The following is a 12,647-nucleotide window of genomic DNA, read 5'->3' on the forward strand; positions in this document are numbered from 1 at the left end:
TATTGAACTCTTTCGCAATCAAAGACACCACTTGTATCCTCTGCTTGTCGGTTTCCACTACTTCTACAATCTCAAGTTCTTCAGCCTCAGCAAAGTTTGTGGTATTCCAGTTCTTGTACAGAGCCCAGATCTCACCCTTCCCTGGGTATACTTCGAATCTGTTCTTTTTACTCTTCACGGCTTTAACCTGATGTGAGAAGCTGCTAGGTGAAAGGACTTCTGCTTTACCGGTTTTCAATTTGAAGCGGCCACAGCACACGGGTCGTGCCATGTGTACTGGAAGGCGATACAGCTCTAGAGGTGCTACATGTAACTTGAATTCAGGGATAGTGTCGATTACCTTGATCTGAACGTACTTTCTGGGAATCTCTCTGTCATTGCTATAAATGGCCCATATTTGATCAATCTGAAATTTGTCCCAAGATCTCTGGTTCTCAAAGTTGAAACTGTTTTCTTTCTCGGTTTGGCAATTGGATGGCACAAGAGTCTCTGGTTCTGGGCTTTTCTTCGCAGCACTACCATTTAACCGAGTCAGTAAACTGTTACCGCTGGACTGAGACAATGATTCATCATTTCTCCCATGTTTCTTTAGGATACCTGTCAGTTTGTAAAACCCACCTGGTTGTGCACAGTATTCGCCATTTTTAGCACTCTTCTTCTCAGCTATTTCTCCGCCTGACCGTGAAGTTACTTGACTGTTTGTTTGACTCAACAGACGAGGAGATTTTCGCAGTTTCAAGTCATCTACTGCTTTCACACTCTTTCTTGACTTCTTCACTGAGCTCATGTCATGATTAGTGCGTCTACCATCAGATTCACTGGAGAATGAACCATGATTGTCATTGAATTTTGGACGTTTCTTTTCAAATGGACTGCTCTTATCTACCTGCATGTCAACCTTGGAAGCTTCAGGAAAAGGACCAATAGTTTTACCATCCGGCCTTTCTCTATCCAACCCAACATCAGCCTTAGAATTATCAACCTCGAACAATTCTTCTGGTAAAGCAGCAGTGTCTAATTCAAAGCACCCAGGAGGAACACCTTCTCTCTCCTTTCCAGTCATTTTGAATGACGGGACTTTATGCGAAAACCTCAGCATCTCGCTTGGTAGAATTTGAAGTTGGAGAACTCCATACTGTGCCTCTTGGCGAAAGAGGGAGACAAACCGTTCCACTTTTCCCAGATAGGCCACTCCAACGCCAACGTCATCTTTAAAATTAGACAAAACTTCAACAAAGTCATATTCATAAGGCTGTTTATGATTTTTTGAGTTAGCACTCCAACTGATATCCCAGCCTCTGAAAACTGCCCAAACTTCTCCCTTTCTTGGATATATGGCGATGCTATTGTTGCCAGTTAAGTGAAACATCTGACAAGAAAATTTTAAGTGGTCGTTTTCTTCTTCTGAATCACCATCCCGAAAAGTCCCACAAGCAATGGGAATTGAGTTATCTTTATCCTCATGCAGTGGGTCAATCCACGTAATCCACATCTTGAACTCAGAATCCAACACTTTCTTTATCCGAGCATACAGCCGAGGCATACTGTCAGTCGGATCATACATAGACCACACCTGGTTGACAGCAAAACAGTTTGTTGTCAGTTCAAAATTATTGAACTCTGGATCAGGCAAAATCTTTGCATTAACGTTGTGGTTACTGTCCATCGTTCTTGCCATAACCACTCCTTCCCCATTTGCTTCACATTTGTCACCATCCTTGTCTTTGGTTGATGAGATTTCTTGATATCCAGAATCCAAATTTTTCTTAGCTTTTCCTTTAGACACACATGAAGGGGCAAATGAACCACCAGAATCAAGACGTTTAGATGATCCAACACCTCCGAATCCGTTTTTTGTAGTTTGCTCAGATTTTAATCCAATGTTTGACCTTGACCTCTTTTTTGGAGGGCTTAGGAAATCATCACTGCCTACCTCCTCCGCGTAAGAACTCTGTTGGCTTCTACTTGGAGATTTCCTCTTATTATTATATTTTGAATCCGCTTTATCCCTGATAATATCAGAGGCATCAACATTATTCCTCTCCATGGGATCCTCAACACATTTTTGTCTCTTGTTCTTGTCCTCTCTCACAGAAGGTGCTTTATCACTCCTTGAAACTGACTCATCAGGTACAGAATTCGATGCACCCCTTTGAGGTTCTGTAACCTCAGGTTGTTGCTTGTGTAGTTTAGCTGCACTCTTCCTCTTTTCCTCATTACGTGATCCAGCATAATTCTTCATGGATTCAGCCTCTACTTTGGACTTTTTCGCTTCAGTTTTTCTGCTCTCGCCTCCTCCATTCTTGTTGTTGAATTTCTCGCTGAAAGTTTCTTTCTTATCGACATCAGCTGCAACAGTTCGTGGTTGAGCAGCAGTAGACTCCACATTTGTATTCACAGATGTGTTACCCGGCCCCTGATTTCGAACTTCTTTTTGACCAGTGCTTGATTTAGGTGGTGCTCTGTTAAATCCAGTGTCGTAGGCCATGTAGGATTTTTGACAAGTGGTACAGCGCATAAGAGTATTCACATATTTTCTCAAGTACTTATACCTATAGCCACAGTGCGCACAACATGTCCAAAATGTAACATTGTCGATAACACTAACACTGGCATTGTTTGAAGGTACACCAGAGTTTGCAGTCGACTGGATACTAGCAAACCGTAAATAGATCCTGCGCCTGATATCATACTGAGAGCGTTTATCCTTGTCAGCGAGAAATCCGTTAGCATCCCAAACCAACTTGAAAGCAGCCTCTGCACCGGGAAAATGGTTCTTGTCAGGATGGAGAAGCAAGGAGAGCTTCCTGACCTGCTTCTTGATTGTAGCATTGTCAGCAAAATGCATAACCTGAAGAATACCGTACCAGTTCTCAAGACCTTTAATTTTCTTCTCGGCAGAACAATGGACCTCACATACAGCTAGCATTTGCTGTAAACTCTCGAGACCTGAGAAGAGACCCTGAGCCTTCAACAAAAGCTTCTGAGCCCCAACAAAATCAGCATTCTTCATCTTATCCTCAGCTAATGCTTTTGCCCTAAAGGCCTCTTCCTTAGTGCAGTCCATTTTCAAACCAAGAAACCTTTTCCCTGAATCAGCTAAATTCTCAGAGATCAGAACAACAACAAAGGCATCAAATGAACCAATATCTAATTCCTGAAACAAAAAAAGTAGCCATATTTGTCATTAGCAAAATAGTCATCATACTCCAAATTACACATTTAGGAAACTAAACTAAAACCCTGGAATTAAAGTGAGGCTAGAGAGACAAAAACAGTAAATTCGAAATTGGAAGTTTGAGAAAAACGACCTCGATAAATCTTCTTCAACCAGGACGAAAAATATCGGATTACAACAATGTTCTTTGGGATTGGGTAAGACCCAATCGAAACGCTACTCGGATTGCTCTCGTTTCAGGGTGTGGGAATTAGGGTTCATCAGCTCAGTGCAGTGTTTCAAATCTTATGGGTGGAAAACGATTGAAGAAAGCAAAAAAAAAAGGATTTTGAGTGAAGACTAAATTTGGGAATCGATTTTTATTTTTATTTTAATAATAAAATGTAAAACGCATTTTGGGTATTTTTTTTTTTTTTTTTTTTATCGCAAGGGTTTTGTCGAGGATATAAAGCCAAGTAAACATGCCAACACTACAAACTAAGTACAAGTACAACAGGCCAACATTAAAACCAAAATAAACTAGCCTAAAAAACAAGTCAAATAAAACAAAAGCCCATAGGCCCAAAGATTGAAGAGTAATCATTAAGCATTGAAACACAGTTTACGTGGCAAGAGAGAAACATGATGACTGACACGTGGGAAGTCGAAGGGTTGGAGTCTCCGATCACCGACAGAGGGAACTGTCGCCGGAAAACTTCAAATCCGGCCGAAATCGTTGGAAAATCACAAAGAAATCTCGATCTACGCCCAAAGAACAAGGCGAATTCCAATTTGCTGAGAATATGACTCCATCTAAAGCCAAACTTCTTAATCTTCGTCTTCAATCTATAACTTTTCAATCTTCAAGAAATTAGATCTACACCATAAACCTAGAAGCCCAAGGATCTGCAACTTAAACGAGAAGAAAGCTATCGAAGTCAATAACAACAACTCATGAATCGCAGAGACTATTCAAACACAAACAAAAAAGATAGAAAAAAAAAACTAAAGCTAAGCCAGCCACCATCGCTGAAAGAGCCAACCGTGATGGAACTGAGCCAACCAACGGTGTGAACGAGACCACCGTTGTCGGAAGGAATGCCAGCCACCGTTGCTTAAAGAGCCAACAAGTGCCAGAAGCAAGCCGACCAACGGTGTGAACTTCACCATCGATGTCAGAAAGGAAGCCAGCCACACGCCACCGTGAAAACGAAAACGGTGCTGGACAATCGGAAAATTTTATGCATCGCTTTCTCTCTCTCAAAAATTGAGAGAGGGAAGAGAGAAAGCTCAATAGCCAAATTTCTCTTTGGCTTTTTCAACTCATTTTGGGTATCTACTGGGCCTTTTATCCATCAGTAGTATATCTTTTATTGGTCTATAGGCATCAACATAAAATTTTAGAATTTTTTTTCACGTATTACAAACAGTAGCACAATAGATATATTTTGAAAAAAATAATAACAAAAGAAAAAGAAAAAACTCTATAGAAAGTTAGAAACACATAAAATAATTAGAAAAATTATTGTATGTGTACACTTTCGTTTTGGCTTTTCAGTTGGTACCATGATTTCTCCACAGAATTTTGTTTTTGCTTCTATATCAGATTTACAACTGTTTTTACTTTGATTTCTTAAGCTGAAGATATCTGCTTTCCACATTTTGCGCTGTACATATATTATTGTCACATAAAAGATAGTCCTTGTGTATGTCCTAGCTTAATTAAATAATTCAACACGCAAAAGATATTTCCTAGCTTAATTATTTGAACAAAAGTAAATAATTCCTCTAGCTTAATTCAATAAGGTTTACTTAATAACAAAAGTAATCTGTTCAATGAGTCTTCACTCTCCACATAAAGAACAAATTTCATTGTGACCTAATAGGACATACACAACATGCCAAAAACACACATTTAAGAAGCCTAAACAAAATGATCATAGCATAGCATAGTGTAAGGTTTTGTTTACTTTTTATTCAAATTAAACAAAACAAAGAAGACAACCCAAACAATAAAAAAAAAGAGACAAAATGGAACGTTTCAAATTTATATATACAATTACGTGACACACTTAAATCCTCCAGCAACTTAAAGCAAACAGTAGCAAGAAGTTCCTGTAGAAAGGATTGAAAGGTTGATAACCTTGGTAAACAGGGGGTTTCTCTAGATGTCTTGTAACGCCCGAACACCGCCTCTTAGTGGATCTTATGTCCAATCCTAGTTTATGGGTTCACCTTACTTAATGGACCTCACGTATTTTCACTAGGCTTGTGAGCCCATCAATATCCGACAGCTGGTTTGCTACGTCCGAGAGGTTTTAAAGACTTGTTATCGTCCCTACAAATCACCACATGATCTTACACACACATGAACTTCATCCATGGCTCTAACAAATCCACTAAAATATGGCCAATGTCTTTGATCCATTTGTAGTCGTTTAGGAATTCGACGTAGTTCTTGTCTCGTTGGAGTCTTGATATAATCACAAGTAAGTAACTCAGTTGCTCTAAGGACTTCAAAAAAGATTTCTTTGCACTGTCTCTTGCGTTCGTCCAAATCGCAATCCAACATCTCTTTGAACTTCATTGTGGACACATATTCGTAAAAATATGGCCACTCCCTCTTCGATGTAACCCATAACTCATTTGTAACTTGTCACACAATTAATTCTCTAAAACCATCAAGTGACATTCTTAGTAACTGAAGACATACAACATTATCTTCTTAGAATCAACGCCATATATTTCTCCATCCTAAATCGTTAGCTGTTTGCATTGGACCTCTTTCAAAATATCGATTATAGTATCTCAATGACGGCTGAATTATTAACTCTTCAAATTGCTCATTTTCCAGATTCCACAACTCAACTCTCTCATCGTAGTTTAGATTGTGGGCACCTTGTGATCGCAACTGACATAAATGAAATGCCTGAAATTTTATAAAGACAACATAAAACTAAATTAAATTGATGAAAATTACATTATTCAATAATAATAATAACATAACATAACTTTTAACAAAAAAGTACAAATGTTATAACTAATCATCAGATCCTGAATCACTTTGCTGATTTTCATTTAAATTTGGTGCTTCTTTATTTCCCCAAATGCTGAATAATCCTCCTCGTCTACGTGATCGTGATGTTTGCCCTCCCGATGCATAATTCGTGAAACCGACTTCTGGTGAAACTCCTCTAAAACCGTTTTTGAAAGATGGTACTTCTATTTCATGTGAAACTCCTTGTTAAGAATTTGTGGTAGTCCCTACTTCTGTTCCTAGTGAAAATCCATACTGCACATTTGTTGGAGGAATACATTGTGGAGCATTTTGTGATGAACCCCATTGTTGAGTACTTGGTAGTGAAGTCCATTGAGGCGCATTTTGTTCTATTCTCCATTGCAGACCAATTGAAGGTGTACCACACTGCAGACCAGTTGAAGGTGTACCCTACTGTGGAGCATTTGGAGGTGTACCCTACTGCGGAGCATTTGGAGGTGTACTCCATAGTTTCAAATTAGAAACCCATTGTGGTGCATTTTGAGGTGTGCCCCATTGTTGAAAACTCTGACCCCATTGTGGTCCATTAGGAGGTGTACCCCAATGTTGAAAACTCGGACCTCACTGGCCACCCGAATTTTGACCCCATGAATTATTACTACCATATGGACTACCGAAAGTAAAGTTGCGTGGATTAGGACTTCCACCATTTTGACTGGAGATTAACCGCTTTCTCACAAATTCACTTGTCCTGTGTATATCCAATTAAAGCTTGTAAAAAACGCAACTTATCTTCCGTGGTTCTTTCAGCTCGATCAATAAAGTACTTACGCCAAAATTCTTCTTTAATTTTATGAATGCAAGCCCAATAAAAATATGTGTCACTCAGAAGCTCCAACGATTCAAAGATCTTCGTAATCATCTTGGTCGAACAAATTTGGACAAAATTGTTGTAAACGTTGGCGCTGAAACTCTCTGAAATCATTCATTGTATCTGTTAATGTTGCCTCAAAAGATTGTTTTCTACGACTTCCTCGTGAACCACTTCAAGTAGAGATTCGTGAGCTTCCTACCCCTCTTTGTGAACTACTTCCACGTCTTAGTCCACCTTATTGTTGAACTCTTGAAGCAAGAGTATGAATTGGAGGAGCATGTGGAGAATTATGTTGTAAATGATCATGGGTGAACTCATTTGAGGGACGTGTTTCTTCGTTGATATTAACACGATACACGTCTTCATTTACTTGTGTCTCAAAAACTTGACTTTCATCATTATATATATCCTCATTCATTAACTCCCCTCTTCTTTGGTGCACAGAGTATTGAGACTGTGATTGTACATCATGTAAAATGAAACAACGTTGCATCACATCCCAAATGTCAGGCAGCTTTCATTTAAATGATTTTATAATCTTACATACATGTTAATAAGATTCTAACATTTTAGTATACAATTTTAATGTATACTAAAGTTACTAAATATGTTTTGGTTGTGAAAGATATTTTAAATACTTACTTCACGATATTTCCACCATGAATCAGATGCAGATATAACGGATGCATGTAACATGATCAACTGTAATTCCCATAGTATTTTGCAGAAGTTGCTTGTACTTCTTGTATTTTCTTTTTAGTTGATCGTTTTTCTTTGAAAAACTGATAGTTTATATTTAGATTGAACTCCTTGTTGAATTTTCAACCAAAAACTCTCTTCCAAGGGGTGTAGGATCATTGAAGAGTTAACGATTCATGGTAATTGTTTGATCGTACAAATCAATAAATATTCTTTCTCGACTATAAGTCCATTTAAAAGTTTCTTAGATCTACAATTTTTTAAAAAATTATTGTACTTAATTTTTAGGGATTTACTCATATGTCATACATTTTAGGTAATATTACCAGAACCATACAAAACTTTGTTTTAGTACTGTCATATTCTGGGTATTTTTTCTATACTTATCTTGTCCTTGTTTTATGTTACAGGAAAAATGTAATTACAAAGAATGTCATTGCCACGTCAGATGCCACGTCAAAAATCGCTGACGTGTATTAAATAAATCAGTCGTAGAGTGTTACAGCGGTAATGACAGCTGAGTTACAGTATGTTGCGGAAGATTTATGGAAAATGACTTAGTTATGAGAAAACGGCTGACTTACGAGCATAACTCAGCCTGTAGTAACTGCTGACTTAATAAAATATAGCTGAGTTATGAGAAAATGGCTGAGTTAAGCCAAACTTAGCCATAATTACTACTGAGTTTTTACCCGATGGTTGAGTTGTCAAAAAGTTTGTTGAGTTAATACTTCGACACAGCTGAATTAACTTTTTCTGGCTTGCTGAGTTATGAAACAATGGCTGACTTATGAGATGTCATTAACTATAACTCACCCGTCACAAGCTCCCTTATCGGAAAACTCGGCCATTTTACGGCTGACTTAGTAGCAAAAGATTAATTGCTAGAATATCAATTAGTTACAGTCGACTTATTAAACGATATGACTGAGTTACAAATTTTCAGTTGAGTTATGACATTAAGCAGCTGAGTTTGACAGCCGTTTTCTAGTTTTTAATTACTGTAATAGTATTCATGTTGCGCCTGACTTATAATTTTTGTTTGATGGCTGATTTAATTAGGCTGATTTACATGTTTGTTTGGTGGCTGACTTGCCACTTCGGACATATCATCCATGTAATCATTCCATGCCATCATTCCATGTCATCGTCTTCTAAGGAAATACGAAACATTTTTTTTTTTACTCTTGTTCTTCCCCTGGTTCAAAAGTGAGGGATTTACATGTTTTTACATTGTTCTTCACCTTATTAATTTTTCTCATTCTTCTTCATTTTCTTTCATGGATCCAGTTCCGGTAATTGTTGTTTCCGGTAAATGGGTAAATAAACACAAATATGTATTAAAACACCGACGATAGAGGGTGTAGAGTGTGCAGATAGATGCGAAAACAATGCACAACAAGCTTTTGAAGCTTGTTCTCGATGACTACGGATATAACGCGTGAAGCCATCAGCTAAAGTTGATCTACATGTTCTCGAACAAGGCACTGAAACATATGTCGCATGGTAAATCAATTTATGTCTCCAATGATCAAGAGTTGCAATGCTTTTTTGGGAATATGGAAAATCGATCAGCTACGTCTCTTTGTGTAGTGTTCGGAAAAAAGTCTACCGAAATTAGTGGTAAGGACGGATCGAGAGGAAGGATGAAATGGCTATTAAGTCAGCCACAAAGCATTATAACTCAGCTGTCATATAAATCTACGAGACCTTTCATTTTCTCTTAAATATTATAACTCAGCCGTGAAGTAATATAAATAAACCGTTAAATAATATAAATCAGCCGTTTACTTCAACTTTATTTCTTGTTATAAGTCAACCACCAAGTATTATAACTCAACCGTCATATGAATCTAAGAGACCTTTCGTTTTTCCTTAAGTATTATAACTCAGCCGTCAAGTAATAAAATTCAGCTGTTTACTTTTATTTCTTGTTATAAGTTAGCCACCAAGCATTATAACTCAGCCATCATATGAATCTACGAGACCTTTCGTTTTCCCTTAAGTATTATAACTCAGCCGTGAAGTAATATAAATGAAATGTTCACTGTCAATAATGACGTGGAATCATTTGATATTATATATATTTTTAAATATTTTCGGAATTAAAAATAAAAAATTAAGACAGGGTGTTAATTGTAATTACACCCAAAACACTAAATATAGTAATTTTTAGAAAATGTATAATATACCAGCAGTATTCCTACTTTTCTATAACATCTGAGTAATTTGTTCTAAATTCTAACTAAAAATTAGACAAATGTGTAACTTTATATGTGCCGATGTTTTCTGTATAAAAATTTGTATCTTTTTGCACGGACAAATTTGTGGTTTTTCGGTGGTTAGCCATACCTACAAATACAGTTTTAAATTGATTTTTAGTTATTATATATAAGAGAAAATTTAGAATGTACTATTTTGAAGACTTTCAACAACTAATATATTCTCACCAAAAAGTTGATAATAACTTATTTATCTTAACTTAGATACACTATCATATCTAACAATAAATTTTATACTATATTTTACTTATGATTGAAATAAATGATTCCAAAAAATTTATTGGAACAATATTTTCATCGTCATTCTCCTTTTTACAGAAGTAGGTCAGCTAAATAAAGGTAAAATATTCAACACATATTTTAATAATGACTCTATGCTAAATGTATTATATATTTTCAATTGTTAAAAATTTTCATAAATGATTTAATGTATGTATACCTATAACTAATAATTTATGATTACATTTTGTAGAATTTCAACCCATCTATTACAAACATGTTTACTATATTTGGAATTGTTTATTAATTAATACAAAGTGGTAATGTGGTTCAATGTTTATTAATCTATATTTTTAAAATTCAAAAACTTATTACAAGAAAAAGTTATTTATTAATCTATATTTTTAAAATTCAAAAACTTATTACAAGAAAAAGTTATGTATTTTATTTATAAATAAATAAATATTTTTCTTAGTACATGGAGTATATTATGTATTTTAATTTTTTTTTAATTTAATAACATTTACAAAACATTTACTAATTTATTCATACAAATAGTATTATAGTAGACAAAATATACAAATCCAAGTAAGATATAATCCAAACAGTAATTTAAATAATCTATAAGAATTTTTATTAGAGTTAAATATATTTATTTATGTTATGTTTTATACAATTATGTTCACTTATGTTAAATATATTTTGTACAAAATCTATGATACAATTATACTTTATATTAAACAAATACAAAAATAAAATATTTTTTTATTAATACAAAACAAATTAAAATATATAATTATACTTGTTATTAATAAAAAAATATGATATCCGCACTGCAAATAGTTTTTCACCAATCAAGCATTATTTTATACTGCTTATTTTGCATTAACCGCACTTGTTTGCAAATACATTTGTCCCGCCCGTACCACATTTCAATCGTACCGCACTATCAAATCCGTTGTTACCATTCGGATTAATTAAATTCAGCTGGAACTCTTCAATGAATTCAATTATCTCTCTCAGTTTTGCACCATCTCGATCTTCAGCCTAGAATCCAACATAGAATACAAAATATAAACCATCAATGACAATAGAATATATAGTTTGGAAAGATATATAAATCAGAAGCAAGCTTTAACATGTGAATCAAATCATCTCTTATCCTTGGGAGAGCATCTAAGATTGATGATCTCTTCTTTCAAGAACACTATGGGAGAAAAGCTGCACTTCAGGTTGAAATAAAATACATACCGGGTTGCCAGAAAATATTGGCGTTCGTCGAGGAGTTGTCTGACCAAATCTGCAACAATAAAAAAATATAGTCAAACATACTTCATCAATCTTTTTGAGTATCACCAAGTTCACTAAAGTCACAAGCTTTATGGTTCTTAAGGTTTTAAGAAGTTCAAATCCGCACAAATAAGTTAGCTACCACTAAGAACAGAGAGAGCTACAAAGATATTGCTGACTGTTCATGCGATCAGCTTATGTGAACAATGATTGCTATGACCAGGATTTCTGAAGCAAAATGTCAAAAGTCAGTTTTTTTGAACTAAAGACAAAAAATTTGGAAAAGATATTTGTGATGGGTTCTAAGATCTCTAATAGACAAATTTAGATGAGAAAAAATGCCAACACTTCCCTTTTTACTTCACCTCAAGATCTCAAACAATAACAGAATTACAACAGATATCAAAATTTCTAATCTATAAAATAAAAACAAATTAATTCACCTCAAGATATTAATTTTCCAAGCGCCAAACAAATTAATTAGAAATAAGAAGAAAACCTGGAAAAGAGGAAGAAACCGACGACGGTGTTAGAGTTGTCGTGATGGGTTCTAATAATGTTCACAAGAAACAAAGTTCCTGAGATCCCGCTTTGCATTAAAGTTTCGAGTCTCTATTCTCTAAGTTTGAATAATAAGTTCGTTTGGTCTCGTCGACGTCAATTCTTTCGTTTGGTCTCGTCGACGTCAAATCTTCCTTCCAACTCTACTTTTGATGCAATAAAAAATGGAAAAATGACGATGTATTAAAAAGGTTAAAACATGAAACTAATTTTGGTTTACTAAAAACCCGTCAATATATAATTAGAAATTTATTAAACACAAATCAAAATCTGATCTATTTACTTGACACGTGTCGTGACCAGGTGAGTTAGTTACTTTATAAATTTTCTATTTTTCCTTTTCATTTAATAAATTTCTTTTTAATATTATGAGTGGGTCATAAATTTCAATTACTTCTTTTTAGGTTCTTTTACAAAAGTAAGATTGGACTCTCTCAAATGTCAGCTCAGAATGTCAAACTCAGTATCAAAAGTAATATTTGGGAGTATCTTATGACATAATAGCCTTTTTCAAAGCCACCCTATAACATGATTAATTTAATTTAGGTGGACTGTGGACCGTCGATT

General features: G+C 35.3%; 2 protein-coding genes and 1 pseudogene across 3 annotated transcripts in view; all 3 read right to left on the reverse strand.

Moving 5' to 3' along the window:
* LOC104736786 overlaps positions 1-4,529 on the reverse strand; it is a 6,007-nt gene extending 1,478 nt beyond the window's left edge. Inside the window, exons 1-2 of one of the 2 annotated variants that reach the window (XM_010456845.2) lie at positions 3,312-4,529; positions 272-3,157 (exon numbers count right to left, since the gene is read on the reverse strand). In XM_010456845.2, the coding sequence (XP_010455147.1) occupies positions 272-3,067 (2,796 nt within the window). In that variant the 5' untranslated portion in view covers positions 3,068-3,157; positions 3,312-4,529. Of the gene's footprint in view, positions 1-187; positions 3,158-3,311 lie in introns of both variants that reach the window. The other variant, XM_010456846.2, reaches the window with a different exon arrangement.
* LOC104738247 lies at positions 6,898-7,891 on the reverse strand (annotated as a pseudogene).
* On the reverse strand, positions 11,062-12,119 carry LOC104736787. The gene is made up of 3 exons (XM_019234486.1): positions 12,019-12,119; positions 11,481-11,529; positions 11,062-11,276 (listed from the first exon to the last, which is right to left on the reverse strand). The coding sequence occupies exons 1-3, from the start codon at positions 12,114-12,116 to the stop codon at positions 11,115-11,117; spliced, it is 309 nt and encodes a 102-aa protein (XP_019090031.1). The 5' UTR covers positions 12,117-12,119; the 3' UTR covers positions 11,062-11,114.

The sequence above is a fragment of the Camelina sativa genome, chromosome 13 (assembly GCF_000633955.1).
Source record: "Camelina sativa cultivar DH55 chromosome 13, Cs, whole genome shotgun sequence".
Classification (NCBI taxonomy): domain Eukaryota; kingdom Viridiplantae; phylum Streptophyta; class Magnoliopsida; order Brassicales; family Brassicaceae; genus Camelina; species Camelina sativa.